Genomic DNA, 26,446 nt, shown 5'->3' with positions numbered 1-26,446 from the left:
GATGTCGGAAGGATTTCAATGGAAAAATCCAAGATGGCGCCTGTAATGTATGGGATATCGGTCCGACATCCGATATCGGATCGGATAATGTGAAAACGCACTTACGGTTATCGAGTTATTAAAAAAATAAAGATAAATACTGAACATGTGTGTGACAGCCTTTACCAATTCCTAATGTTATGTGTTTTGACATGTGCAGTCAGTCACTTGACACTAACTTGAATGTTATTGTTAAGGGTCTCTCACACTAATAAATTCATTTATTATGTATGAAAATGATGAAAAAAATTTTTTGCGAATTTAACTATAACTACTATAAGTGATTAGATGGTTCCTGATAATGAACCCTAGAGCTACGTGTCGAATTTAACGGAAAACAAAAAAAACGCGGTGTATAGTGGACACAGTTTTTGGCCTAACTACTCAATCTAGCTTAATATCTCTAAATATATTATGGTTCTTGGTCTCTCATACTTTCGACTCGTCGCACATCGGAACCACTAAAGGCAATAAGAGTGAGCGCGGACGCAGAAAGAAAGCGCACGAAAGGTCGCGCGTGAGATGAACGATAAAGCCCGCCACACAAGGACGACTTTCTAACATTGTTTCAAACTGACCAGTGAGTGTTTTTGTCACTTGTCATATCGTGCGTCACTTTCGCACTTACATACTTGTTAGAACGTGACAGACATGGTGACAACAGTTCTCAAAAATTTTGTACAAAAATTAATGTTTTTTTGATGATGAAGTAAGTTTTATTTCGTCATTGAGGTTCGCTAGTATCTATATTTTCTTTATTATAACAATTATCCTGTATATATCGTGGGCGTTTTCCAAATTAAATCCCGAATATCGAATTTCAGCAGATCTAGATGTGTTTGGGCTCATTCTTCTCAGAATAACGAGCTGATTCGATTCCGACGATAAAAAATGTGTCCTAATTTTTTTTTCCTTTCACGTCACGATTTTAGTATGAACTTACTACGAGCGTGACGTATTACAAACTCGAATTTTGTATGGAAAATTTGGGACATATTTTTTTATCGCCGGGATTTACGAAATTCGACTTACGAAAGTCGACGCCCTCTTACGAAAGTCGACTTATTATGAAATGTTGGTAACAAAATAGGATGAATTAAAATTTGCTGACGTGGCTATGTACAAAGTTTTTAAAAACTGCTGGCAAATGATAGACAGCCGTACATCTTATTATTAGCCCTGTAGAGTATCTAGCCAACGTCGTATTTGCTTAGGTACGCCTCGTAAGCTAGCTCTCCCTATCGATCTTCTGTAGTTGGGCCATTTTTTTCAAAATTGTCCACCCCACTTTTTTTTTTTGTATTTGGAAATTTTTATGTGATTTTCACTCAGAATCGCGAGCTCTTTCTAATAGGAGAAAAAAAGTGTCCCAAGGTTTTTTCCCATTCCGTTACCATTTTTTCATACATTTTGTATGGTGGTAACGGAATGGAAGGTTCGAAAAAATGTATGGAAATCTTGGGACATTTTTTTTCTCCTATCAGGATCGAAAGACCTCGCGATTCTGAGTATTGATCGCGTAAAAAATACCCATGATACAAAAAAGTAAAGTAGACAACTTTGAAAAAAAAAAAAAAAAAAGGCCCAGTGGCGCGACAGAGCCAGACTGCCTTTCCATCGTCACGTAGCGTCCACGATAGTCACTTCGGCCAGTAACGGCCACGGTTCAAAGAGGTCAAAAACATTACTCTGTGCATTATTACAGTGCAACATTTTATGAGGAAAATAAATGAGGGCGCCACTTTCTTTGCAGCTGTCACATTTTTACGTGAAATTCTGTAACATGGAAGCAATTTGTATGGAAATTATTTAGTTTTTTTTAAATTCTTTTTTATTTGTACACATGGAACTTAATAATACAAATCTATATAACTCTTGGCCGGAAGAAAAAATATATATACGGTAACAATTTATAAGAAAAATAATTACACAAAAAGAAGCAAATATTTATATAAATCATGTATTTTTTTTTATCGACGGAAAATATTTAATAAATTGCGTGTAAAGGAGCTAATCATTAATCAAATTATGAAGAGAAATATGTACCTGCTTACTTAATTTATTATGTCAATGATGCATGATGTTACTATCAATATCAAGACAATAATCAGGCCAGTCGCTTTTCGGTGAAGGAAAACATCGTGAGGAAACCGGACTAATTCAAGTAAGGGCTGGTTACCCTTCGGGTTGGAAGGTCAGGTGGCAGTCGCTTTCGTAAAAGTAGTGCCTACGCCAAATCTTGGCATTACTTGTCAAAGCGGACAGGCTCTAATGAGCCGTGGCAAACGCCGGAATAACGCAAGGAGGATGATGATGATAAATTTGTTGGCCATTGTACCTTATCGTTTCAAGTCAGAAAGAATGGATCTACTTACTGAACTCATTGCCAAGTGACATAACACAGGCACAAAACAAAAATACCTTCAAAAAACGGTTAAAAAAGTATCTCTTAGAAACTCTATAAGGGATCGTCTTCCTGCATTTATGTTTATGTTATTTTAATGTTTCTCAAATGTCAATTTTGATGATATCTGACTGTTAACCTTAGAAGTATTTGATTTCTTGACTCCACAGTAAAACTTATAACATAGTTTTGTGGAGCACTGTATATTTATTCCATTGTTACCTTTGATTATAATAATTAAATAAATAAATAAATAATTTGCATTTACTAAATCGATTTGTCTTTATTAGCAATAAGTTAATATTATATTCTTTTAGCAAAAGAATAAATGAAAATCCAATATTTTTCACTTAGACAGTCCTTTTATTACACCTCAATTTCAATCCCTTTAAAATTTAAACCATTCAAATATTTCACGTCCGACAGTAATGAAACTACATACATTCTCGTGCCACATAAAATGGAAAGCTCACATTTAAATGACACCAATAAAATGCAATAAAAGCAGATTACATTGATGTAAATCTGAAGTGTGCAGCGGGACTTATACGGTATTTGTACAGATGTACAGTCAGCAATGAAGTGCCGAAAATATACACGATCTTAATATAGACGGTCAAGCAAATATTGTCACTAAAAAGGCGGGAAATTTGAAAATTTAAATAAATTAAAAAATAAAAATCGCTTGCCTCAGTCGGGTCAAAAACGGTGACAAAAAATAACGTGCCGTATTTTATGATGCAGATTGAAAGGGTTACTGATAAGGTTCATTTTTCTCTAAATATTTAACAAATACAATCAGAATAACGGAAGGCCATGAAAATTTGGCACATTATTTGGCACGTTATTTTTTGTCACATTTGACCGGTTCGAGTCCCGACTGAGGCAAGCGATTTTTCATAAATCCTGAAATGCAGAATTTATTGTTTTTAAAAACAAAGGAAAGTCTCCCTTTCACAAAATGTGCTATTTACAATATTTAAGGTAGTTGCCATCCATGTGGCGTTCGATTTTTCCACCCTGTATAATTATACGAGTATGTATAGATGCGGACAAATTGCCAAAAATATGTATATACAACTTTACCGCATAAGCAATAAAGTCGTGCATTGCATACATATTTTTTTGCAATTTGTTCGCATCTATATTAAATAACTTGACTGTACAAGTACCGTGTAACCAATACCATTGTAAATAAGACTTTAACAAGATGTTTTTAAGTTGACGTTTCTTAGTGAGGTGTTCAGTTTAGTGACTTTTCTTCGCTTTCTCATGCTCTAGAACATTCCTTGACCTTTTCCGATCGTGTTTCTTCAAATGGATCGCTTCCTAAGCGTCGTCGACGTAATTTCTTTTTACATTTGTATTTATTTATAGTGGTACTGGGAAAAAGAAAATAGTACATTATACAAGTACGGAAAAAAGGAAGTTCCAAACTAGTGGCGATAAATTAAAACACGACCTAAGGGAGTGTTTTAAACCAACACGAATTACAGGCATAACACAGCTATGAATACAAAGTGCCAAAAATACTATGTATATATACATTAATTAACATGCAATAACATTCTGTATAGATATTTTTGACACTGTCTGTGTTCACAGCTGTGTTGTTGACTGTACGACGTTTTTCAGTAGGTACAGATGGCCATCCGAAGTTTTGACTTCTCGCAGTATTGCGTAGAAAAAGTCCTATCTGTACAGAAAAAAATACTTAGTTTATTTCTGGATTTTGTAGTTATTCCTCTTGCGTAGTTTTGTGGTGCCCACACTGGCGGTTATAAATGTTATACAGGGTGCCCGGTAATTAATGGACAACCTTTTAACCACCACTTTTTAAAATTTTAATACTATCTAAAATTTTAAAAAGTGTGAAAATCCTGAAAACCAGGTGACTTTTACTAAACCTTAAACTCGATTTTCTGAACCAGTATAAGGTGCTCTCTTGGTGGTTAAAAGGTTGTCCATTAATTACCGGGCACCCGGTATAAGATTGTGTGATCATGATGCAAAATCGGCATATCATAAAGTTAAAATATCGTCGAAAACGAATATTTGGGCAAAAAATATACTACTATGACTATTTAAACCTTTTTGCAAAGGTGATACATATTTTGTTTTTCATTTTTCTCGAGTGAATTGTAAATGTCAACCGGGGTGGCTTTAGGAAAATTTCGGGTTACTTTGATAGTATTTGAACGGCTTCAAAATTAATATTATTAATTATTTACTGAAACTGTTCATGTAACTAGTAAGATAAATTCACAATATTCTTGTAAATCTACCATAGAAAATCGCGAAATTTTACAGTATGACTTTAAAACTAGATTTTCAAAGTCGCCCCTGTGGTTTAAAGCCACCCCGGTTGTTGTTGTAACTGAAAATGACGAACTCATTGATGTCTTAAGTTGGCTGGTACAATCGATCTTTAAATATGATTTTGAGTCAGAATGTTTGATTTTGTTTGATATTTTAGTGTTTGTATTTTTTCTCATGCGTGTGGCCGGTATTTCTCCCCGATTGCAATTTTAATTTATGACTTTAATATTTGAAAAAAAAAAAAAAAACTTCTTGTAAACCTCTTTAGGTTCTAACTTACCTAAAACATATATTTGATGACAATTATTTTTGTTCCAGGGAGCGCTTTAAGCGCTGACCGCTATGTGGGCAAGTCGCTGGGCGCTCTGAGTCAGCTGGAGCACGGCGTGCGCGGGAACGTGTTCGCCGTGGACGCGCGCACCCTGTATATACAGGGCTTCTTTTACGATGGCGAGGGGCCAGGTCAGTGTTCACTTATGTATGTTAGTTCGTAAGTTATTTGTACTGTAGGCCTTATAGATAGTTCCTCCAAACCGCTAGACAGATTTTTTAAACTATTTGATGAAATACCAACATACATACCGGCCAAAATCATAATTCTCCCTTTGCGTTGCCATAGTCGGGTTAATAGGCAGGTTTTTACAGTGCTTTTATTACGTTTTTAAGTATAAGAATGTGTAATAGTAGCCAAAAAAATCCAAAAAAATTAACATTGGTACCTAGTTTCGTTGTACAAAAAATTCGTGTTTTTATTACTTATTTGTTACATTTCTAAACATAAATATATAGTCCAAATTTCCAAAACCATTTGACAGTGACAGTGTCTCCCTAGAAAACCCCACATCGCTTCTAATACTCACATTCAGCCTAGAACGATGAATGTATGTGTGTGTGTATGTGTAGAAATGTATGACTGTATGTGTGTGTGTATGTGTGTCTGTGGGCAAGTCGCTGGGCGCGCTCAGTCAGCTGGAGCACGGCGTACGCGGAAACGTGTTCGCCGTGGACGCGCGCACCCTGTATATGCAGGGCTTTTTTCACGATGGCGAGGGACCAGGTATGTAACAACTTAAAACTGTATAATATTCTTGTAATTTTCTGTAGAAATTTCTTATTCAATTACGAACTGAACAAGCGATACAATCAAAAATAGTGCCGTCAAAATTATTCTTCTGTCTATCTAGTAATGGTCAAAAAATAACACGTCATTAAGTATCTCCAAACTTCTACAAGTGTACGGTACATTGTAAGGTATCTATTCTGCCGTCCTAAGGTAAAAGGCAGCTACTCGACAAAAGCTAGTTTTGAGATAATCGCAAAAAACCTTCTTTTTTGAATTTCTACAAAACGGATTAACTTTTTTCATTATTTCTTTTTGTATATAGTAGGTATAAGTGTTTACTTATTTTAGACATTATTTGTGTGTTTGTACAGCGACTGGTTTTTTTTTAATTCGATAAAAGCCTTTTTGCATAGTATTAAGCTTCAAAAATGGTAGATATTACTAGTCAAGAAAGCGGTAAAACATGCTTTATACGGTGTTCTAATCTAGGATTTTCTCTTAAACTAGGCTACAACGCCGTATATAATCACATACTATCTTATTGCTTAGCAACAATGCCCATCTAGCACTCGAGATTCTAAGTTAAAGGCAGTATCGTAGTTATTCGGCCTTTTTAATTAGTATCCTAGTGAGTTTTCCAGATTTTCGACTGTACTGCTAGTCTAAAAGAACGCATACTATCAAAAAAATCGTATATACGGCTTTATAGATTAGTATATTTGGAAGAAATTGGAACAAAATGCAAATACGTCGTTTAAAAACGTATGTATTAAAGAAACAAGAAAACGCCATTCTGTCCCTATTTACTTAAAAAAAAAAAAACTAGATCTATCGATTCTTTTTGGATAGTGATAAATATAATATAATAAACTTTTACAGTACACAATAATACCTGCTCTTTTAAATTAGTCAGTAAGTAGTCAATTATTAGTATCTAATCGTCATTTTTCCTCAAAGCCTAGATGATAAGAGTGCCGTCTGTATACTAAACATACGTGTACTAATTCGGAGTTTTGTGGAAACTTTCTTACGTTGCTAATGGAAACAAGTTAGTAAGTAATGATAAAATAGGTCAATTTGTTATTTTGCTTTGATAAAAAGGTCAATTTTTATATCATATGTCATATGTCAATCTATCGCGTCACTTCTGAGAATTGGAGGCAAAATAAATTATAATTATGTAATTTTAATGCCAAGATGAGAGGTATAACAACAACGGGTTTTAATTGTGACCAATCTATCTGCAAAGGATTTGGATAACTATGAAATTGGCCGCACAAGATGTGAGTTAGAAAGCAGTTTACACTACCTACTACCAAATGGTTTCGCATGAATAATACATACAGTTTAGAAGAATTTCATGGTCGCTCCAAAAACCTGGCTCTTTTCTATAAAAAAATTTAGAGAAAAAGATAATATAATTATTATGTGACGAACAGTTTGCAAACAAAAAACAATTTTACCAATTTCTATTAGAGATTGTGCGAATATGTAGCAATAGTTCAATAAGCTAAAGAGCGTCATTCACTGCGGCTGGTTATATACATGAAACAAATACATCCAAAACGCATCCAAACTCAGGAATCTCCCGTCAAAACTCGAGCTCGGAAGTTAAACGACCAAGAGGTACCTCAACCTCTGATAGGGTTCAAATACCTACGATAAAATGATTTTTTGCGAAAAATTTGGGCATAAAGTGGTTTGGCAAGCAATTTGTCCATTCGTTTTTTGTTTAAGGAAACTTACATTCCTAGATTTACAAGAAGGAATGCCTTCATAAGCAGGTTCTGCTTAAGTATATGAAAGTACAGGGATCAAATATTCTTCTGGTCCGATTAAGCTGCTTTTCACTACGCTCGCCAAGTACCGGTCTGGTATCAAGAGAATGATGTCGAGTTTGTTGCGAAAACATTAAATCCGTCGAACTACCCTGAAATGAATTAAGCTAAGAAACAGATAACATCGAGCAATTCAGAAATGACTGGATTAGTAACCATAAAAATCTTCAACAATGTTACAATACAAAAATTGCGATCCAAAAGTTTATAGAGAGTATCAAAATCAAAGTCAATCAAAATAATTAGTTATAAATTGAATTCGACTACAACAAAATAGTCATTTAATGGATTTTCTGGAAACAGTGGCAGATGACCCCGTAAGTTTATTATATAGGCCTAACTTTCACACGAACATGCCTATGCTTTTTGATACTGGTTATCAAAAATATGGTTATTTTCATATTCAATTTCCTATTATATTCATATTAAACAATAACATAAAACATAGTTGAAAATGTAGACTACCTACTGCCAATACTTCTCCTTCTTATTCCTCATACCCTTATCTCATTTTATGTGGGGTAGGTAGAACAGGTCTTCCTCTTTCATTCTCTTCTTTCGTCATCTCAACACTCATATCTTTCTCTCTAATATCCTATTTCACATAATCCATTCATCGTTGTTTGGATTTACCCCTCCCTCTCTATATCAACATTCATCTCTAACGTTCTCATTCATTAATTGCAAATTATTTACTTGTTTTACTGTAAATTAAACCAAAAAGGATAACGTTAAATACTTAAACCGTGGAATATTAATATACCTCATATTAGTGTTTGCTGCAAAAAAAACTATATACGAACAACTTTCCCACCGCAAACTACGCTAAAAAGACGTATTTGCTTTCGAGCAATAATATCTGAAAATCGAGTTAAATGTTTGTATCTCGAATAAAAATGACAATAGAAATGATGTAGGAAATGTAAACAATAGTTATTATTGTTAAAACGTATCAAAAATGCAATCATTCAGTATTTTTCCTAACTTCGTTTGGTTTCGATCAATATTTCGCGCGAAAAAAGCCAGCTGCGCTCTCGTACTGTCAGCCACAAGCTGCGCCGGTGCTCGCAGCTCGTCACTGATGGCTTTTCCATAGCATAAAATATCTTTCGGCTGGCGGGTGGATTGACAAAGGTTGGAGCATATACTGTTTTATAGGCTAGTTTGCAGCACTTTCACTCATTTTAAAAGTTTTTTACGTTTAATATGACACCCATACAAAATAAGAAGAACGTATAACACTTATTCGTTTTTATAGACTAATATTGTGTTGTAAAACAATCGAGCGATACTAGGCTTAAATGACGTATTTGACATTTTTTACAGAAAAAATGTATATACGCTTTTTTAGACTAGTATCAGTTTAAAAAATTGATCAAAATCCTACGCTAAAACTACGTATAACGTCTTGTACGTATTTTTAGCCTAGTTTTTCACTTTTACGTACTTTTAGGCTAATAATACTGGATAACATGTCAACCTAACCAGAGCGTAAAAAAACGTATATTTGCATATACGTTGATTTAGCTTAGTTTTGTTAAATAGCTGCTTTTTTGGCTAGGAAATCTTGGAAAATTAGTGCAAATACTGCCTTTTTAGAGAAATTTTCTCGGAAACTAGGCAACATATCGAAAAACGGAAAAAAGTGGTCGATGCAGCTTAACTTGTACATTACGAATATTACAATAAGTCAATTTCGGCAAAATGTCGAATAGCTGCCTTTTACCTTAGGACGGCAGTATTTTGAAGTTCGTATACTGTGTGTGGGTATTAGTGTGAGCACAGTATAAGTGGTGTGAGTGTATTTTTGTATGTATGATATACATGCGTATATGTGTGTTCACTTCTTATTATACAATTATAATAGTTAGTAAGTTATCTATGTGCTTCATGAATACGCGACGCGTGACAAACTTTAAAATTTCTTCAAACCGCTTTTAGGCAGATTTTTAAAACTATTTGCGCATGTTCATATTGTTTTTATTAGGTAGGTATTTAAATATAACAATGTGTCGTTGTACCAAAAAAGTCCCCGTTGACAATGACAGTTTCTTCGTATAAAAATTAACTGTCTAAAATGTTTGTAGTCTTTTTATTACTTATTTTTTACATTTCTAAATATGTATAAAACTGTACTGCAATGCCACAGTTTCGTTTTATTTTAACCCCTTATTTGCCAAGAGTGGCCCTGAAGCTTTAGTAGTTTCATGTGCTCTGCCTACCCCTTTATGGGATACAGGCGTGATTGTATGTATGTATGTATGTATAAAACTGTGTTTTAGTATCAAAATAAGACCAAAACCGTTCGAAATTGACAATTTTTCGTTACAAAAATTAGCTGCCACATGGTATCACTCACTTATCACTGCAACCAAAAACGTCTTCATCTTACGCGTTGTTAAAATCAAGCAGTATTAAGGTTTACGAACTATTAACTATGTACACAATGAATGCTGTATAATCGCGACCTCTCATTCACAAAATGTAAGTAGGTCGATCCAAAACAATGACCCTTACCTATAATACTTTCTATAAAACCCCTATTTTCATCATTATAAAGTCTCATTTCCTTTGATTGGTCAGTAAATAAATGTTCTCAGTAATTGTGGTTAGTTATTACGGATTGTATGAACTTTATGGAGTTATAATAAAGATGGATTTGCAGTGAAGTGACTGTAATGGCCAGAATAAGCTTGAGATAGTTTGGTGGAATATGTTTTGCGCGAATGCGATAGGTGAAAACATACGGTTTTGCGATTGGGGAGTGACCGTCGATGTGCTTTTGAGCTTTCTAAGAGTTTAACCTTAATCAAGATCGATTTAATACTGGACTGACTAAGCCCATACAAAAAAGCGTACCCCTCAAATGTATGGGCCTTTTAGGCTTAAAACTAGATGGCGCTGTTTCGCAGCCTGAAAGTGGCCAAAATCATATTTTCCCCAAATATTTTTGCGCGTATCTATTTTTTATAAGAAGAAATGACATACGTATTTTGAAAAAAATAATCCTTGCCTTTATCAAAAGAGCTTATAAGTTGAGGTGTTCGGTAAATATTACAAAGTAATATGCCTATAACATAGTTCAAAGGCTAAAACTGCGTACTGTCAAAAAAGATTAATTACATTGAAAGAAAAAAGTATAATAACAAATTTACATACAAAAGTTAAGACTAAGTTTCAAACTCATTAAGTAGCTTAAATCTAGAATAATTATACTAAGGATGCAGAAGCAGCTGGCGACATTTCTTTTGTTTTAATCATAGGGTCGGTAGTCAAGAGTTCGATCCTCCACGACCGTAGTTCATAGTTATTTATCTCTATTGCTTTTCCGTATATGTGCGGCAAAGGCAAAAGGAGTATGAACGATTGTAATTTTTACATGCAAATCGTAACGTAATTGGAACTTACCGGGCCCGTTCAATCCAAAATACCGTATGTTTCCACGGTTAAGTGTAATGAAGACGCAGCTCACTCGAGCAGAAAAAAGTGCTCGATGCCAGTGGCAACTCGCGTAGCGGGTCGAGTTGCTTATATAGGCTAGGATTCGAAATAGGAAACTATACTTCATCAAATACGAGTTGCGAATATAGTTTAGAGTCAGTAATAAGAGGACACGTCATCAAATGTGTAGAGAAAAGTGCTTAAAAGAAAAAAAAAGTCTAAACATTTTATGGATTTTCATGAATTTAATTACTCGTATGACCCCATGGGCTTTCGAGGTGGAAAACTTAGTTGTGGCATCTGGGGGCACGGCAGTGAAGGGTAGCGGTTCTGGCGATAGATTGGTGCAATGGTGTCATGGAGCACCTGGTTTTGTACCCTTGTGTACCCTTCAACAGCCAAGTCACACAACCTTAACTATAATAATAAAGAAATCGCAGTAAGGAATATTATAAGCGGGCTACTCACGTATTAAGTCGATATAACGCCCGATATGTTAATATCTCTATGTGAATATCTTTAAATATATATCTGAGTCTCACGGGATGGAGTTTTATAGTTAAAAATCGCAGTAAGGAACCTTAGACTTGGCACGACTTTGTCTAGATTTCATTACTTTTTAGAGATAAACAAGCAGCTCCATCGAGACTTGGCTAGTTTTTTCCAGAATGTTTTTGGTGGGATTACTATTACAAATTAGAACTCTCTCATTTGATACAAGGTGACACCCCTTAATTGATACGATTTTAATGCATCATGGAAGGAGTCCCCCAAAATTTAAATATTTTATTTTTAAAACAAACCTACCGTATGCCTAGCACAAATGTCTAAAGGTAATATTTACAATCCAAATACAATAGACTGTAATAATGGAGGCATAGTAAACAACGATTATGATTATGAAACCAAAACATAACGATAGTTGTGTGTAGTTACATAACTGCGGTAATGGTTAAATAAGTGTAAGGAAGTTACTTGAAATAATTGAATGTTTACGAGGACAGTGACGTTGGCTTCTTCTATTTTTTCCTCTCATTGAAGTTTAGGCACGAACGAAGTGACACTAGTGACTTCTTTCCGATATTTAGTTCATCGATAACTTACATTATAATAGACTTCTGATTTTTATTTAGCTTAGTTTACTTACATTATAATAGACTTCTGATTTTTATTTAGCTTAGTTCTGATTGATTTAAACATCCAGAGACAAACTTACGACGAAATTTGCATGAAAAAGCCATTTCGCACTTCCATGTTTATTTTAAATAAATCCTTCAATGTGTAGTTAAATTAACCATAAATTTACCAGCAATGTAGTAACAGTATTTCAAGTCAATTCATAGTATACAATAGCATGAGAACCGAATTAGTCAATACGTAATGACGACCTAATTCGCGTAACAGTAAATGTTCGATAAGATAAGGTTTTTACTGTGGGAACTCGGTCTATAGGCACAATGCATGGTTTTAATCAGAGTCGCGAATAGTGGTTCTGGCCGAATACCAATATTCGGCCACACCACTCGGCCGAATATTCCAGTATTTTGGGAATTATTATGAGTATTTCGTTACTTCCGAGTGGCCGTGAATTAAGTAGGGTATTTTAGTCATACTTGTTATGGAGAATTTTTGGCCAAAAGCTGCACTTCGAAATTACATCCCTTAGGAAGCCGAGCGTAGCAATGTGTTTTATGAAAATAAAAAAAAAATTCTTTTTATCGTATCGTCCGATTTTTACAAAACGTATCTCAAATAAAAGGTATAAGATACAAGTTGCCAAAGTTGGCTTAGTTTGCTTGTATGGTCACTTATAAATTCCTTAGTCAGAAAGTCAGAAACATTATATTTTTCTTACAGTTAAAAGTATGCATTGGTAAAAGACACCATAATATACGATTTTTTACGAGGATATAAAAATTTCACTACTACTATACTATTTACGACTATTTTGGGATTATAGCATTTTGGAAATAGTTCGCAATGAGAATGGTGCATATCGAGGACAAGTCTCTTTTAGGAATAATAATATAGTAATTAGGGGCTCGTGTGTTATGGATAATTTTGAAGTTATAGCATACTAGCTTTTGCCCGCGGCTTCGCTCGCAATAGAAAGACAAAAAGTAGTCATTTAAAAAATCACGACAATTCGTCACTCCATTTTTTCGTTTTTTTTAAATCCTCTATCGCTGTAAATGAGAAGTATAGTGATTTTCGCTAATATTTGTTGTATTCTATTTCCTTAGCAGCACTTGGCAAAGTGGCCAAATAGGCCGAATACCAAATACTTACCGAATACTCTCAGCATCTCTACGTTTTACTGTGGGATCTCGGTCTATAAGCACAATGCATGGTCTTAACGCTCGGTGTATGCAAATAGCGGTGCATTTTTATAATAAGTGGTAGTGAATTAGAGGGGAACGTGTTCCTTGGAGTTTTTGTTAAGGCAGTTGTCTCACTGCCTACTAGTAAAATTCCGTGGTGAGGCGCGTCAGACTAAACTATTTTTGCAAGCTTTAATTGAAATTATTATAATAGGTACCTTAATATTCTGGGACCCGTGAAAAGAGACGATGGCAGTTGGAGAATCCGAAAGAATTCCGAAATTGAACATCTAATAGCCGAACCGAATAAAAAAAAAAAGAGATAATAGGTGAGACTAAGGCACATCGTCTCCGCTGGCTTGGCTATCTTATAAGGATGGGTGAGGATCAGGCAGTCAAGGGCCTATCTGGGTTGTCCAACTGGACGCCGTCCCGCTGGCCATCCTAAATATCGTCGGGCAGATAGAGTGGAGGCAGATCTCCGTGAACTCGGCGTCAACGAGGGCTGGCGAGAGGTCGCTCTGGACCGCATAAAGTGGCGTGCTCTTGTGTTGGAGGCCAAAACTCACTTTGGGTCGTCGCGCCAACAAAGTAAGTAAATACTAAGTAAGGTACCTTAATATGTAAATTATATTGAGGTATGTAAAATGCTAAATCTTGGCAGTGATTCTGTAGATGCCACTTTCAATTTTAAGTCATTGTCAATAATTAATATGACAGAAGGGTGTCATCTTTTGGGCATTAGCGTGTCGAGCACGTAATGTGGGTCAAAGCCAAATTTGACCCACTTCCCGATTTCCGATTGATCTAAAAACTGCGTACCTACAATGTCAAGTTTCAGAATTAAATATGAGCCCAATACCTCTCATTTCGCCAAATGACAACGACAAAAAACTATGGGATATATTTTTAACCCCCGACGCAAAAAAAATAAAAAAATAAAAATAAATAACTAAAGTGGTTCTGTTTGGAACACTTTCTTAATTTATGATAAATTATGTTTCATCCCTTCTTACCAAATACTTAGTCAAAATGACATATTACGACAAAGCGTCACTACTTTGAAAAAAAAAAACTTGAATCTTCTTCTGTCAATGAAAAAAAAAGTAGTTATAGATTTACTGCGTTTTAACTTAGAGGAGCAGTGTGAAATACGAGATTATTTCAAAGTAGTGACGAAATAATGAATGGCTAATTGAAGTTTTTTTTTATGAATAAGCGTATTTATGAATATGACCATAAATTATCAGTTGTTTTCGCTTTCTTTAGTAACTCAACGTGATATAAATCTTTGGTACGTACCATTATAACGTTTGGTATAATCTTTTTAGAATCTGATTAGAATGGAAAGTGAGATCACGTTAGCTGAGTAATTATCATAATTGCATACACCTATCAATCAAGTGAACAAGTTATATGACAAACTAGCTTTTGCCCGCGGCTTCGCTCGCGTTAAATTCTAAATCTGCTGAATGCTCCATACAAACTTCCACCCCCCATTTTAGGGAAGTGGGGGGTTAGAAAGAGACAAAAAGTAACCTATGTCACTCTCCATCGCTTCAACTATCTCCACTTCAAAATTACGTCAATACATCACTCCGTTTTGCCGGGAAAGACGGATAAACAAACAGACACACACACAGCACACACTTTCCCATTTATAAATGGCTAACAATAATAATATATACCTAAACATGAAATACAGATTAAAAGATTTTCCATGAAAATAATTTAATTTGTTCATGACTTAAACTTAGACTTAGAATATCACAATTTGCATGGCTTTTTAAAGCCTAAATATGTTTAGCTCTAATTTTATATATTTAACACCATTGTATACCACATTTAATGGCAAATAAATCATTTCATTAATATTACAGCAGTCGCCGGGGCCGAATTCGGCCGTGTAGAGTATTATCACAGTATAATTAAGAGTATAACTCCCGCTCCCCGCTGAACGTGCCGCCCACCCCCTCTCGGTTACCGCCTGTCAAAAACGCGAACAGTCGTCCTGTCATATCTCACTCATACAAGCATGGTACGCGTTCACCCACACGAGCTCAGACTGTGTGCTAGGAACACGCCTCTTTCATATATTTGATGGCCAGTGTCCGAAGTGTAGTATTATTATAGATTAATGTACCTATGTCTTTTTATAATAATTCATATTTCTTTTCTATTTACATATATTTCTTGTGAGCTACATTTAGGGCTAACAAAATTATAGATGACTAGTCGCTTTACTCGCTTTCTCGACGCCGGTGGGACAGCTGCCTACTTTAGTAACTGGAATTTTTCTTGATTAAAACTTGGAGTAGTACCAAGGGCGGCTCACTCCGCGATTCTATCGCCGCGCTACAAGTACATGCCGGCGGCCGCGAGTTCGCGGCCTAATCAGGGGTGGCGCGCGTTCTCACGGAACGCACGTTCGCACTTTCTAATGTTACTTTACGTCGCGAGTTTTTTTTAAGGTTCATATGCGATGTCCGCGTGTGGAATGGCTAATAATGCTTAGTTAAATAGATATCATGAATAAAATAAATACCATGGGACATGTTTACACAGATCTACTATTGATTAAGGCCCCGAAAAGATTCAATAAGGCTTGTGATATTGGAACTTAAACAAAAATTTATAAATACTATATATTTATACCTAGAAAGTACCCACGACTTGAATATAATAGTATAACATTTTATCTGAGTATTAAATCGTTTTAATCCGTAGGGAACCCTATCGCCGGGCGTCGCGCACGTGCGGCTCGTTTCTTTGTTAGAATTTTGTAGGCATTTAAAAAGGCGGCATGTCGTGAACATCAAAGCAGTGGGCCTTCTGTACTTGTACTATTATATATTCTGTGGTAGTACTCATTATATTGTCTGCTTTACTTGACTTTCAACAGTTTCAGTATCCATGAACTAGAATTAACTAAGTCTACTTCTATATTTGTGCTATTTTAGTTCATAAGTTTCTTAGAATTAAGAGAACATGAGTATAAAAGAAGTTTTCGCTACGCTGCTATACATTTTATGTACTTAGTTTGAATAAATGCACTTTTATTCTCTTTGATAGATCGTGTTCTAATTTTCTTCCGACGCGATTCTAACTTCAAGATAATGCTCAGATACGACAAATATTAGCTCTACATACGATATGTGGCCTATTTCATCACAGTGACAGTGACAGTTGACTACTCTTATTTCCAGAAATAGAGAGATATCGTCACTACTTTTAAAAAACTTGTATCTTCATCTGTCAGTGAAAAGAAAATTGTAGTAAGTATTGTATGGAATGCATTTAGAGTGCGTGAAGATTTTTTCAAAGTAGTGACGATATGCTAGACATGCATGCATTACTGAGCGTCAATATTTTCTTTGTTGAACAGTCTGGTAACAATTGTTACTGTGGGGAAACAGGGCCAATAGTTCAGGAATGTCAATACGTTTTGTTTGACTAAACGTCATTTTTCTCACACTGGTATGTGATCCATTTCATATCTATTAGAGCGAATACTTGACATATTTTAACATCTCCAAAGTTCGAATCACGCCGGTAGTCAGATTTTTGCAATAATGTAGGGAAATCCTGTAAAAGTCGTTATTTCGTTATAAGACACTTCCGAGGGTGTGGAATAATTTATCGGACTCTTGAGGTTCAAGGATTTCACTTCTACTTAAGCTGAGTTTAGATGTGCAAGTTTTGAGATAGAAGTATGCAAGAAAGAGATGCAGGTATTGGTCACTCACTCTTACCTATAGTTGCGTCTCCAAACTTGCAGCAATAACTTGCTGGTCTAAACTCGGCTTTATAACCGTAAAAAATCGTCACTACTTTTAAAAACTCTCGTATCTCACGCTGTTCCTCAAAGTTAAAACGCAGCAAGTCTATATGCATTCCATACATACTTACTACAATTTTCTATTCATTGACAGACGAAGATACAAGTTTTTTTAAAAGTAGTGACGAAATGAAGAATTTAATCATGTTGAATTAATGTGTATGTTTTTTGTCGATTGAAATTTTAACGTTTTTTATTGACGAAGCCAGTAGGAGCTTAGAAAGTCACTAGGTAGGTAAAGTGTTCTAGAATTGTATGTTTGGAGAATGCATTTTTTACTTATTTGATGGCGGGGCTAGAAGGTATGCAAGGTAACTATCTACGTTACTCGTACCAGTATTTAATGACAGGCAACAGTCACTAGATTTTTAAGTATACATAAACCTACTAGCTTCCACCACCCCCCATTTTAGGTCATTTGTCACTCTCCATCCCTTCAACTATCACTTAAAAATCACGTCAATTCGTCATTCTGTTTTGCCGTGAAAGACAGACTTAAATAAACAGACACACAGACTTTCCCATTTATAATATTTAGTATTGTAACAGCACCAAATACTACACTAACCAACGCTGAGCGGCGCGGCGACACCGGTTTAGTTACCAAAAAACCCGCTAGATGTCGCTGTCAAGGTCCTATAGTATTTGTAGATCGCGGTGTTAAAATTGTTTAAAACGATTTGGTTAGGCTCGCCGCTTGAAAGTTGCTATGTATCGAATCATAGGTACAGACAATTTTTACCTATAGTCCCCTGCTTCCCTTGTGGAACTACGTACTATAGCGAATTAGCGTCTGTCAAAACGTGCTTCCGCTCCAGTTCTCTCTCTCGCTCTAACTGGTTGGGGAACGCATCAGCTTCGTCGTCATTGTAAAAGCTGTGAATATAAGTTTACGTACACGTCGATTCGGCTTTCCCCTCTCTCTCTGCGCACCCCCGCTACAGACACAAAATACTTCTGAAAATTCTAGTAGTTCACTGATTTGTGCTAAAAAGCCGCAAATCGTGACCAAGCTTCGAAGGCTGTGCTGCAAGCCTAAATGGCGAGCTTATTCATAAGCGTGACATAACACGCCCTCAACTGATACGCACGTTTGAGGTCAATGAGCATATGCTCACACGGCAAATGAGGTTCATAAAGTACCTATGAAATGTACAATTTTATTGCAAAAGCTGGGTGGCGAAAAAAGTGATTTTAACATTTTTTTTTCGCTCTGAACAACGAATCTTGTAAATACAGTGACTAAATTTTTCTGACTAAAGACACGCTAGAATAGAACGGGACGGGTCAGGTCCCGTAGCCTAATGGAATTTCTGCGACGCGAAACGAAAACGAAACGCCGCGAAAGGTAGTCTAGCTCTGTCGCGCTAATACGCAAGAGCGATAGAGATAGATAGCTGCCAAAGAGATATTATCGTGAGCGTTTCGTGAGCGTTTGTAGATACCGTAAGGATAAACCACACTGCTGTTCGAAAGGCGTTGACTCACTGTTTGTTTACGCGACGAAATGCATGTGTATCTATACCTATGCCCCTGTATTGTGAAGAATTGTATATAAGTCTTACTGAAAGAGGTACTAAGTTAAATATACATATTTTGAAATACCTACGTACCCGAATGGCGCAAACACTCACGAAACGAAACGCTCGTAGATATCTATCTCTATCGCTCTTGCGTATTGGCGCGACAGAGCCAGAATACCTTTCGCGGCGTTTCATTTTCGTTTCGCGTCGAAGAAATACCATTCGGCTATAGGCACTGGTCCCACGGCGAGCTAGTAAGCTATGAGCTATCGGCTATAAAAACGAACAAAAGATAGGCATCCCCGTGCAAATAAAAGAGACACGGCGATGTTTATAGTTACTCGCCCAGCGGTGAGCTATCAATATCGCCGTGTCTCTTTTTAGGGTTCCGTAGTCAACTAGGAACCCTTATAGTTTCGCCACGTCTGTCTGTCCGTCCGTCCGTCCGTCCGCGGATAATCTCAGTAACCGTTAGCACTAGAAAGCTGAAATTTGGTACCAATATGTATATCAATCACGCCGACAAAGTGCAAAAATAAAAAATGGGAAAAAATGTTTTATTAGGGTACCCCCATACATGTAAAGTGGGGGCTGATTTTTTTTTCATTCGAACCCCAACGTGTGATATATTGTTGGATAGGTATTTAAAAATGAATAAGGGTTTACTAAGATTGTTTTTTGATAATATTAATATTTTCGGAAATAATCGCTCCTAAAGGAAAAAAAGTGCGTCCCCCCCCCTCTAACTTTTGAACCATTTATGTTCAAAAAATATGAAAAAAATCACAAAAGTAGAACTTTATAAAGACTTTCTAGGAAAATTGTTTTGAACTTGATAGGTTCAGTAGTTTTTGAGAAAAATACGGAAAACTACGGAACCCTACACTGAGCGTGGCCCGACACGCTCTTGGCCGGTTTTATTTGCACGGGGATGCCTATCTTTTGTTCGTTTTTATAGCCGATAGCTCATAGCTTACTAGCTCGCGGTGGGACCAGTACCTTAGGGTCTGTAAAACCAGCAGGTGTAGCTCAGGGGTAACTGGGGTAAGTGGCCTATTAAAAGAGAGGCAAATGCTCAGTAGTGGCACAGTATAATAAAGAGTACTATCGTACAGTATCGCCACTTCCGCTCCCCGCTGAAAGTGCCGCCCACCCCCTCTCGGTTACCTCACAGTTACCGCCTGTCAAAAACGTGACCAGTCGACCTGTCATATTTCAGTCATACAAGCATGGTACGCGTTCACCTACACAAGCTTAGACTGTGTGCTAGCGCGCCTCTTTCATATATTTGATCGCCAGTGTCTGAGGTGTGGTAGTGGGCGATTTTTTTTTTAATACTACGTCGGTGGCAAACAAGCATACGGCCCGCCTGATGTAAAGCGGTCACCGTAACCTATGGACGCCTGCAACTCAAACAGTGTCACATGCGCGTTGCCACCCCATTAGAAACTTGTACATTCCCTTTTGCTGTGTTAAGTACACAGCAAAAAGGAGTGTACAAGCTCTAAGGAGGGTTCGGGTTGCCGACGGATGACGGACAATAGACGGAACAAGTTAGTTCCGTAAGTCCTCCCGTCATCAGCACACCGCACCCTCGTTGAGCTCTGGCAGCCTTACTCACCGACAGGAACACAACACTATGAGTAGGGTATGTGTATTAAAGGGCTGATATGATGATGATCAATATTCCGATCATGATGAAAACCAACGGCCGAAGTGATTGGTAATTGTCGGTCTAATACAGTTTACCTATTACAGTTTCGCCATGTTCGAATCTTTTGCACGTCCGTTCAGATATTGGCTCACTATAACCAAAGACCTATATAACTTCGTATAGACAGATAAAGTCTAAGAAAAAACGTACCCCAAAACCATACAGAAAAAGGTACGGTGAGCTAGATGGCGATACACCTTTGGGGTACGCTCGGCTAGATGGCGCTAATATTAATATTTGACATATTAAAACATATTAAGCTAAGAATATGGGCCAAATTGTCAAAATTGTGGTTCAAAAGTTTTAAGCTTGTGTCGAGAGATGGCAGTCTATGCACTGTGATTACACATTTTACTTTGACAGTAACGCTCTTTAATACTCGATCCTCTTTGCTATAACTAACCAAATTATTAGTTACTAACTTTTGCCTGCGGCTTCGCTCGCGTTAGAAAGAGACAAAAAGTAGCCTATGTCACTCTCCATCCTTTCAACTATCTCCACTTAAAAAATCACGACAATTCTTTGCTCCGTTTTGCCGTGAAAGACGGACAAACAAACAGACACACACTTTCCCATTTTGTAATATTAGTATGGATTAGTATGGATTAAGTTGTCAATTAAATCGAAGTTGAAAAATTAAATCTATTTATAAATAGCGCACATGGATTATAAATTATGTGATCAAATACAGGCAATTGAAGCGACTGGTTGCCCGATTCGAATTTTAGTTATTAGATTTTACCCGATAGGTTACAATTATATGTGACGTTTTTGATAATAAAGATATCATTTTTGCCATTGAAAATAAGTACCATATTAGAATGAGGTCAAATAACTATAATTCAAAAATTTAAATTTAATTTTTTTATTCTAGAATTTCTAAAATATTAATCGTTAAAATTATGACACCAATCTGTCAGTGACAAACAAACAAACAAACAACACAGACACAACAACAACAGACACACTTATATTATATATTCTTCGAAAACATATACACCCTGTTTTTATTTAATTCCGTTAACTTTAAGGGAAGGTTCTTTAGATCAAATACAATTAATGTATCTAAGAAACTAGCGTCTTAACTCTTACGGTTATTGAGTTATTAAAAAAATTAAAATAATTACTGAACACGTGTGTGACAGCCTTTACCACTTCCTAATGTTATTTGTTTTGACATGTGCCGTCAAAGACTTGACACTAACTTGAATATTATTCTTAAGGGTCTCTCACACTAATTAATACATTTATTATGTATGAAAACGATGAAAAACTTTTTTTGGCGAATTTAACCATAAATTAAATATAACAAGATCATACCATCCCATACATTAAAATGCGACCGCCTACGAACGCGCTTACACTCCACCACACATAGATGGCGCCACAGAAAATGCCTTGTTGCCACCGATTATTTGTAGATTGGCATTAAGTGTCAATTCCGAGCCGTAAATCTATGTCAAAAGTGACACTTAACGCCATCTACAAGTATAATCGAAAGCTACAAGACATTTTTTTTGTGGCGCCATCTATGTATGGTGGAATGTAAGCGCGGTCTTAGGCGGTCGCATTTTAATGTATGGGATGGTATGATCTTGTTATATTTAATTTATGATTTAACTAAAAGTGATATACAAAGTGGTTCCTGATAACGAACCTAACGACGTGTCGGATTTAACGGAAAACAAAAAAAACACGGTATATTGAATAAAAAAATTTTTTAACAAAAACCATCTGTCAGCACCAAACGTGAAATTTCTTCCTTCCGAAACGACACCATTAACGCTGATAATCACTGTAATATCGCAATCAGATATAATAACTAAAATTCGAATACGCTTGTAGGCCGAGATCCGCGAACGGTACATCGCCGTTACTTCGCCACGCTCCGGCGGTTCGCACTTGGCCGACTTGCCGAAAGGAATGTACAATGCACACTTGTCTAAAAATGTTTTTTAAACAATAAGTGCTAATATGAATAAATAAAATAAAATAAATATTTTAGGACATTCTCACACAGATTGACTGAGGCCCACGGTAAGCTCAAGAAGGCTTGTGTTGTGGGTACTCAGACAACGATATATATAATATATAAATACTTATATACGTAGAAAACATCCATGACTCGGGAACAAATATCTGTGCTCATCACACAAATAAATGCCCTTACCGGGATTCGAACCCGGGACCGTGGAGTAGCAGGCAGGGTCACTACCGACGGCGCCAGACCGGTCGTCGAATATGGAACTTAGTAACCTTCTACGCCATATGGAAAAAGTACCAGTGCTCGACACGCTAATACATGACACTCTTCTATCACATTTATTGACAACTAGCTTTTGCCTGCGGCTTCGCTCGCGTTAAAAAGAGACAAAAACTAGCCTATGTCACTCTCCATCCCTTCAACTATCTCCACTTAAAAAATCACGTCAATCCGTCGCTCCGTTTGGCCGTGAAAGACGGACAAACAAACAGACACACACACTTTCCCATTTATAATATTAGTATAAGTATAATGACTTAAGACGATACAGGAGGGGTCAATTCTCCATACAAATCTCCATACGAACTGTAAAATCCACTGATTTGTCCGTCTTTAATCGCAGCTTGCATCTTTCGGGCGTCAATTTTTGTAAGTTGAAGTCAACAAAAACATTGATAACTCAGCTTTCACACAAAAAAACTAAATCAAAATCGGTTCATCCGTTCGAGAGCTACGATGCCACAGACAGACACACACACAGACAGACAGACAGACAAACAGACAGACAGACAGACAGACATACACACAGACAGACACGTCAACATTATAACACCCCGTCGTTTTTGCGTCGGGGGTTAAAAATACCTTGTTACGTGATATTTAATTGCAACAACACAATAGTTATTTGTTATACAAGGGGGCAAAGTTGTATTTTAACGCCGAGTGTGGAATTGAAGAACGAGCAAGTGAAAGAATTCTATAGTTGAACCACGAGCGAAGCGAGTGGTTCGAGAATAGAATCCTGAACTTGCGAGTTTTTTAACACACGAGAAGTAAAATACATTTGCACCCGAGTGTAACACAAAACTTTTCCCCTCACTATAGCGAGGAAACTACAACGCAAAAAATGCATTTATCGCTGCTTCCAGTAGTTCCACAGGTGGTAAATCATCTTTATTACTAGATTCACTTACTTTTATTAATTTTAAAGCAGTTAATTTGACTTTATTTAAGGTCAAATTACTTTACCCACTAGTGGATAAAATGCGTTTTTACCCGCTGGTATTAAAGGACAAAACACGTGTTTCCGAGCTAGTAAGGGGAAAAAATTATGAACACTCAAGGGCCTAAGACATGTTTAAAATCACAGCGAGGGTTTACTGGTGAAACCCGATAAATCGAGATAATTTTTCTTTGAAATAAGAACACTGTGGAAATTGCACAAAGTACGAATTTTAAAAACCAGTTTGCTCAACTTATCGGGTTCAACAGGCAAGTAACAACTTCAGTACAGTACAAAATCTGACACGCTCGGCCGCCATACAAATAGATAGATAGATAGAATACTCTTTATTGACACACCTCAGCAAAAGATACAGTGGAGACAAAACAAATGATTATAAATCGAGGCAGACAACAGGCGGTCTTATCGCTAAAGAGCGATCTCTACCAGACAACCTTTGGGTAGCGGAAATAAAAAACATAATCAAAAATAAATAGATGAACCTTCTACTGAGAGAAATTTGCATTGTGAATTTAACAAGTTCGACTTGTTGCGGTTTATCCGTTTGAATCAGCCAAACGTATGTTTAAAACAATATGTCAGGTTGTTTTTATAAAATCGACTTGTTGATTCAAATATATTGCCGATTCAAATGACAAGTAGCTTGTTGTTTGAACCAAAGAGCACGTAGGCGCTATTTTAACCAAAAAACTTGTCGAACGAACATGAAAACTGGTTGTATTTTCTCTCAGTGTAATTCTGTGATAATACCTCATCATCATCATCATATCAGCCCTTTATCGCCCACTGCTGAGCATAGGCCTCTCTTCTAGTACGCCACTTGTCCCGGTCCTGAGCTAGTCTCATCCAGTTGTGACCCGCAATTTTCCGGATGTCGTCCACCCAGCGAGCTAACGCCTCACATTTTCCTAACATAACACATATTTATTAACTCGATAGTTTATTTATATACAGTAGAACCCGGTTAAAACGATCACGTTTAATACGATTTCCCGCATTATATGCCATTTTACGCCGGTCCCTACAATTTGAGACTCGTTTTCACACAATTTTTCACGGTTAATACGACTCGCGTCCCCGCTTGATACACTATCTAAAACCACCCACCTTGCATTACTTTACAACTTTATTTATGCGGGTGACAATAATCGGAACTAATTGTACTGTACTAATTACGCGATTCTGGCGACACCGCCACCCGTAAAGATTACTTTGTAATTTGTCGTCCTAACTCACCGGTTAGTGCGATAGTTCGTACCTACCTACATACACTTTGCTCATTATCACTGCTGCGGTGTTGAGTGTCGGTGTTGTTTCTGAATTCTTTGTCCCATCTTTGGTTCAGTGATGTCAAAAATAAGAAGAAAAGCATTAATGCTCCAAGAAAAAGTAACCATATTAAAAGTTTACGATGAAAAATCACAATTTTTTCTCGTTTAATACGATTTCCCGTATAATACGCTTTTTTGGCTGGGTCCCCTCAGAATCGTTTTAAGCGGGTTCTACTGTAATTATAATGTCTTCCTTGTTATGCTCCATCTTATTTATCTTATTAACTTCTCAAACCACAATTGCAAACAGTATTATTAAATTATATAACTTTATTCAAGCCACAACTCAATTGAGTAACACTTAATCAGAGTCCCAAACCAACCTCCATAATCCGGAAACAAATAAATAAACTCGCCTTAAAAACCGGAAGTGGGTCACGCAAACAAAATGGCCGCCGGAAATAAATTATATCAGCACATGTCGCTAGGGATTTTGGTATATCTACAGTCTGCTGCTTGAAATTTGCTATCTCATTTTAACTACTTTATTTTTTTTTGGCAAACAAGCATACGGTCCGCCTGATGGAAAGCGGTCACTGTAACCTATGGACGCCTGCAACTCAAGGAGTGTCACATGCGCGTTGCCAACCCATTAGAAACTTGTACACTCCCTTTTGTTGTGTTAAGTATACAGCAAAAAGGAGTGTACAAGTTCTAAGGAGGGTTCTAAGGATTAATAATGATTTCGGAAAACAACGAGTTATTTTTGCCAACCATCTTCTTAAAGTTATCAAATATACGAATCAAATAAATGTACAGTGTATTATTTTATTTACTTACCTATAAATAATAAACTGTACAGTAGATATTAAAGTAAGTACTATGGGGGATAAAATAACACGAAAGTTTTTATAGCCGTAAAGGTAAAAAAAAAAGAGTCTTATAGTTACGAGTATGTATAGGTACATACATACTAATAAAGAATAAGAGGAATATTAGGTTACTTCAATAGTGGTGTTAAATATTCATAGAGTTTTAGGGCTCTGAAGTGACGAGAATGGCATTTTATTTCAAATTAACAAAGATTTTGCCTCATCGGGGTGCGAGTTACCGAGGTTTCACTTTATCTGAAAAGCAGATAAGATAAATGTTTTGGTACGTTACGTCGCAATGAATGGTTATTTGTTTGCATTGTCTCAAAGCCAGCTCGGGAAGAAAGCAAACGAGTTATAGTTCGTGTAGCAACACTCTGGAGAGGTGTAAGGCCAAGTAATGTGGACGAATCAAAAAATCGTACGAATCATTAAGACGATACGGTAGGGGGCAATTCTCCATACAAACGCTCTCGACGGTTTCCTCCCTGGTTTTTGAAGATAGAGCAATGATTTTTTCAACACAGATTGTAATTATTTTTATCTGTGTCGGACCGTTTTGATTTTTTTGATATT

At 36.5% G+C, this 26,446-nt stretch overlaps 1 protein-coding gene across 4 annotated transcripts in view; it reads left to right on the top strand.

Annotated features, from left to right (window-relative positions):
- Nucleotides 1-26,446, top strand: part of LOC125238437 (protein Skeletor, isoforms B/C) — a 135,568-nt gene that overhangs the window by 31,983 nt on the left and 77,139 nt on the right. For all 4 annotated transcript variants that reach the window (XM_048145784.1, XM_048145782.1, XM_048145786.1 and 1 more), the window contains exon 2: nt 5,081-5,224. In XM_048145784.1, the coding sequence (XP_048001741.1) occupies nt 5,081-5,224 (144 nt within the window). The remainder of the gene's footprint in view (nt 1-5,080; nt 5,225-26,446) is intronic.

The sequence above is a fragment of the Leguminivora glycinivorella genome, chromosome 23 (genome assembly GCF_023078275.1).
Source record: "Leguminivora glycinivorella isolate SPB_JAAS2020 chromosome 23, LegGlyc_1.1, whole genome shotgun sequence".
Taxonomy (NCBI): Eukaryota; Metazoa; Arthropoda; class Insecta; order Lepidoptera; family Tortricidae; genus Leguminivora; species Leguminivora glycinivorella.
The sequence above is the reverse complement of the archived record's forward strand: the minus strand, read 5'-3'. Positions and strand labels throughout refer to the sequence as shown.